The 4,172-nt window shown below is 28.5% G+C and overlaps 1 protein-coding gene across 1 annotated transcript; it reads right to left on the reverse strand.

Moving 5' to 3' along the window:
- Nucleotides 1-1,710: 1,710 nt before the first annotated feature.
- On the reverse strand, nucleotides 1,711-4,172 carry LOC136091609 (uncharacterized). Its single transcript, XM_065819315.1, has 8 exons — nucleotides 3,991-4,172; nucleotides 3,756-3,895; nucleotides 3,415-3,502; nucleotides 3,162-3,334; nucleotides 2,905-3,089; nucleotides 2,612-2,771; nucleotides 2,368-2,483; nucleotides 1,711-2,253 (listed from the first exon to the last, which is right to left on the reverse strand). Exons 6-8 carry the CDS (start codon nucleotides 2,721-2,723, stop codon nucleotides 1,933-1,935), a joined length of 549 nt encoding a protein of 182 aa, XP_065675387.1. The 5' UTR covers nucleotides 2,724-2,771; nucleotides 2,905-3,089; nucleotides 3,162-3,334; nucleotides 3,415-3,502; nucleotides 3,756-3,895; nucleotides 3,991-4,172; the 3' UTR covers nucleotides 1,711-1,932.

The following is a 4,172-nucleotide window of genomic DNA, read 5'->3' on the forward strand; positions in this document are numbered from 1 at the left end:
GTAGGCATTGTTGCTATCAAAACTTTTGCAAATTAAATTATGTTTCTGACTGTTAAATAGTTCTTTTACAAATATGAAATTAAAATTTAGGTGAAAGTTATAATTTTGTGTGTTTGTTTACATATGTTTAAAAATATGTACAATTGATATTGTTATAGATTTAGTAACCTGAAAAGAAAAGGTAAGCTGGTAGAACCGACAACAGAAAATAATGAAAATAGTCAGGTTAACGATAACAAAGAAGTTTATGGCGAAAATGATGACTTTAATCTGGCAGGAGACAATGAAGATGATAATAAATATGAGGAAGACATCGCCAATCTTGCAAAAGAAATTTGTCTTGTATGGAAAGTGAATGATTGGGTTGCTGTTGCATATGAAAAACAATGGAATATTGGATATATTGTGGAGGTAATATTATTCAAAGTATATATTAGTTTCAAGTTTTTATTTTGTTTTACAAAACAGTGCTCTAAAATAAAAGGAATATAAATAAAATGTAAAAATAATTTCAGAATGACATTATATAAGACTTTACAAGTTTTATTGAATGTAAGCAAAATTAAACAAATCATAAACTCTTTATTATATTATTTTAAATGTTGCGCTAATACTTTTAGGTATCTATAACTGGGATCAGAGTTAATTGTATGATTAACGGGCAAGAGAAGAATACTTTTCGCTGGCCAGTTACTACCGAGGAGATAAATAACCAAACTGATAAAATTATCTGTTTAGTAAATGCTCCTTTTCTAATCAGTGGTTGTGGCGATTATTCATTATCCGAAGAAGACTATAATACAGTCATATCATTATTCTTAGAGAAACTTACTGCAGCAGAGTAGAAATTATGTGTGATGTGGTGGATAATGTGTGTAAATGACTCTATTAATAAATGAAAAACTAATTTTTAAATGGAAAAACATTTAAATGTTTGATTTATGTTTTATTTAATTAACAATATATTTATCTTGATGTTAGATTTTTGTTCAGTTTTTAATTCATGTTATATCATGCGTGTGACAAAATCACACGAATTTTTTTTATTATTATGTTAGGACATTTTTGTATTGACATTTGGATATGTTTACATTTTTACAAAACTAAGCGCCTCTGCCGTAATGGTTCATTTTGTAAGTATACTAAAACATTTTTTTTCAATTTCAAGCCTTAATATATTAATAGGCCTTAGGTATCACATAACTTTCTTTGCATTTTTAGACTCAATACCTTTGATAATTTCAAATCCTAAAAGAAAAATTGTGTGCAACACTTCGCCGCTAGAATTAACTCCGATTAAAAGTTGACAAAACTGATTGATTTTGTACTTTTGAACTATGATAATTAGCCAACCGCACAGTGTCACGCAACTTTTTTATATTTTTTGGAGAGAGCTTTTGGGTTATGTCTGATATTAACTACAAAAGCTATGTGCAACTTTTTGCCTTGCCAAAAAAATGGGTTCAAAGGTGGCAAAAACTAAATTTCTAAAAATTTTTAAAAAAATCTCAAAAATTTAAGCCCAGATTCCGAGTGAACGAAACATTTTTGAAAATTTTTTTTTTCCCCAACAGGTTTTCTCTATATTCTGATCAATATATAAAAAATTCAAGCAATTTGGAGGAGGTCACTTCCACAGTTTCAGGAATTTGCCTGATTCTTAGAAAAAACGGCTCTTAATCACGACATAAAAAATAAGCTGTAACATAAGAGTTGTTTATATAAAAATGCTTTCAGTCTAAAAGTAAATATCATGAGTAAGATAAAATAAATATTTCCAAACAATTACTAGATAACTGTTATACAAGGTAACTTTTATTATATTGTGTATACCAATATGACTAAACTAGCCATATTGGTACACTTAGCCACAATATAAATTACAAAATAAAAAATTTATTGGTATTCATTAAAATAAAAACATTTAAAAGTTTATCCACTTCTTAATTTTTCATTAACAAACAATGACAGATCACTGCCACCTCTTGACAACGGCAAATCGTCATTAATACCCATAACTATACGTTGTAAAAAATGTAAAACATGTCTGCACTCTGGCGCATATTCAATATCGATAACGAAGTATAGTTTCAGTAAACGGTCTACTGCACTCAACATGCCATTTCTAATAGTAATAACATAAAAAATAAAGGACTGAATCAAGTTGCCTCGAGCCCCTAGCGTATTAACAAATGGATGCATGAAAGAGGTATGTCTATTTGCATCAATTATAGTCTCCATAGCTGTAGTGTCCTTTGTAAAAATAAAAATAATTAAGATACAATATAGAAGCGAAATTATTATTTATCTAGTTTATAGCACATACCATTTAGCTAGAAATATTAAACTTAAAAACAAAAAACTTACAGGAAAGATTTGAATAAAGTGAGCTGCAACTTCAGCTGTAGACGGTCGATCCTTATTTCTAGGAGGCACTTGAAGAATGTACGGAAGCAAGTGAAATACAAATTCCATATTTCGATCTTTGATTTTTAAAAACATTTAAAAATTCAAACAGTACATATTTCAGAATAAAGAAAATAGTTTTGAATAGTTAGTGAAAGTTATAAAATATAAAAACAGTAATTAAAAAAAAAACGATGTGACATACCACTTGAAGATATTAGTTGGCTGTCAAGCTCTAAAAGTAGTTGCTTAGCCATTGGATTTGCCTTTCTACGAGCCCAAGTAATAACATGAGGAGCCATATTCTCCCATTGCATAAGCAAATCTTGAGCATTTTCAAATGTTGCTGAAAACTCTCTCTGAAACTAATATAATGATAATTAAGAGTCCTTAAATGTTTCTCAAACAAAAAATCAATTTTACTCTAGTAATACTCCAATAGCAGTAATCCAAGACATTAGGATATATATTAGAAATGTAAAAAACAAAACTACTTACATCAAATCCTAAATCTTTAAATGGGGGAAATTTCCGAATAAACTAATGAAAAGGCGGTTTTGATGACATAATCCAGTTTCTTTGTGGTATTCTAGTTTTTTCAAGAATAAATTGTTTTCGATTATACTGAATGTCATCAAATGACAACTCACTTATAATGTTTCGCTCTTCATTTGAAAAAGGAACTAAAAAAAATAGTTAAGCATCATTTGTTGTATATATAAGTATGACTTTAATAACAGTTTTATTAGGCTTACCTGCAACATCAAAAGTTGTTGGGGAAATGGATTTTCGTTTTCGAGTAGCTTGGGCATGGACACCATCAAACTTCCTAATTATTTTCAGCTGCTCCTCGATATGTCCATGAGGTGTTATTTTCTCTTTTTTTGCCATTCACTTCAACTTCCTTATAAGCGCAATAGTAATTTTCCTAAATATTTAAATAAGGATAATGCTGTTTAAACAGCAAAGAAACTAATTACATTTAGATAACAAAGTTAAATAATATACATATCCTAGAAGGCCACCAGAGTGCAGTTTAGGAAAAGCGTTGATGATTGACATAGCAAAATTTGTTTTTGTTGCTCTTGATGGATACCTAAAGTAAATACATAATAAAATAATAATAATAATAACCATACTATCTAAAAAATGTTATAGATTTAAGTTAAACAGATAGATTTCCTACCTGGTTACTTAGCATGATTCAACAAATCAACATTTATTTATTCTGTTCATTTTTTTATATAATCTTATTATAAAAAAGTGTTTGAAAAAATTTACTATGCATAAAATATTCAGAAATAAAAGGATATTTAGAGCAAACTGTAAAATCACATGTAATGACTTACAAGTTTCCAACTTTATTGACCATAATGTTAACAAGAATATGAACCATTTCAAATCTGTACTTGAGTAACATTCCAGTTGTGTCATATTCAACAATGACAAGTTTACCTGTCTGATGCTCATCAAGCAATTTACAAACATCCTGAAAAAGAAGAAATACTTTGAAAATATTTTCAGAAACTAAAATTAGTCCTTATAGTTTTAAAAAAAAAGTTAAAAATTAAAATAAAAAATTACAAATTTGATATTGTCTATTCGAAGTACTGGAGTATGAAGAACATTGCTTTACATGAATATGTTGAATCTGAAAAGGGATTGGAATTAGATATATAACTAGTCTGATTAAGTGAAACATGGTTATTTGCAATAGTGAAATCAGTTTGTGAATAATCTGTCTGCGCATAATCTGTGGATTGTTC

This window comes from Hydra vulgaris, chromosome 15, assembly GCF_038396675.1.
Source record: "Hydra vulgaris chromosome 15, alternate assembly HydraT2T_AEP".
In the NCBI taxonomy this organism is placed as follows: Eukaryota; Metazoa; Cnidaria; class Hydrozoa; order Anthoathecata; family Hydridae; genus Hydra; species Hydra vulgaris.

Bases quoted from the DNA above. Each gene is read 5' to 3' on its own strand.
- LOC136091609 (XM_065819315.1), bottom strand. From the start codon at position 2,723: ATGCAATGGGAGAATATGGCTCCTCATGTTATTACTTGGGCTCGTAGA. The intron at 2,484-2,611 runs GTATGTCACATC...TAAAAATCAAAG, and splicing joins CCAACTAATATCTTCAAGTG to ATCGAAATATGGAATTTGTA. The intron at 2,254-2,367 runs GTAAGTTTTTTG...ATTTTTACAAAG, and splicing joins ACTTTATTCAAATCTTTCCT to GACACTACAGCTATGGAGAC.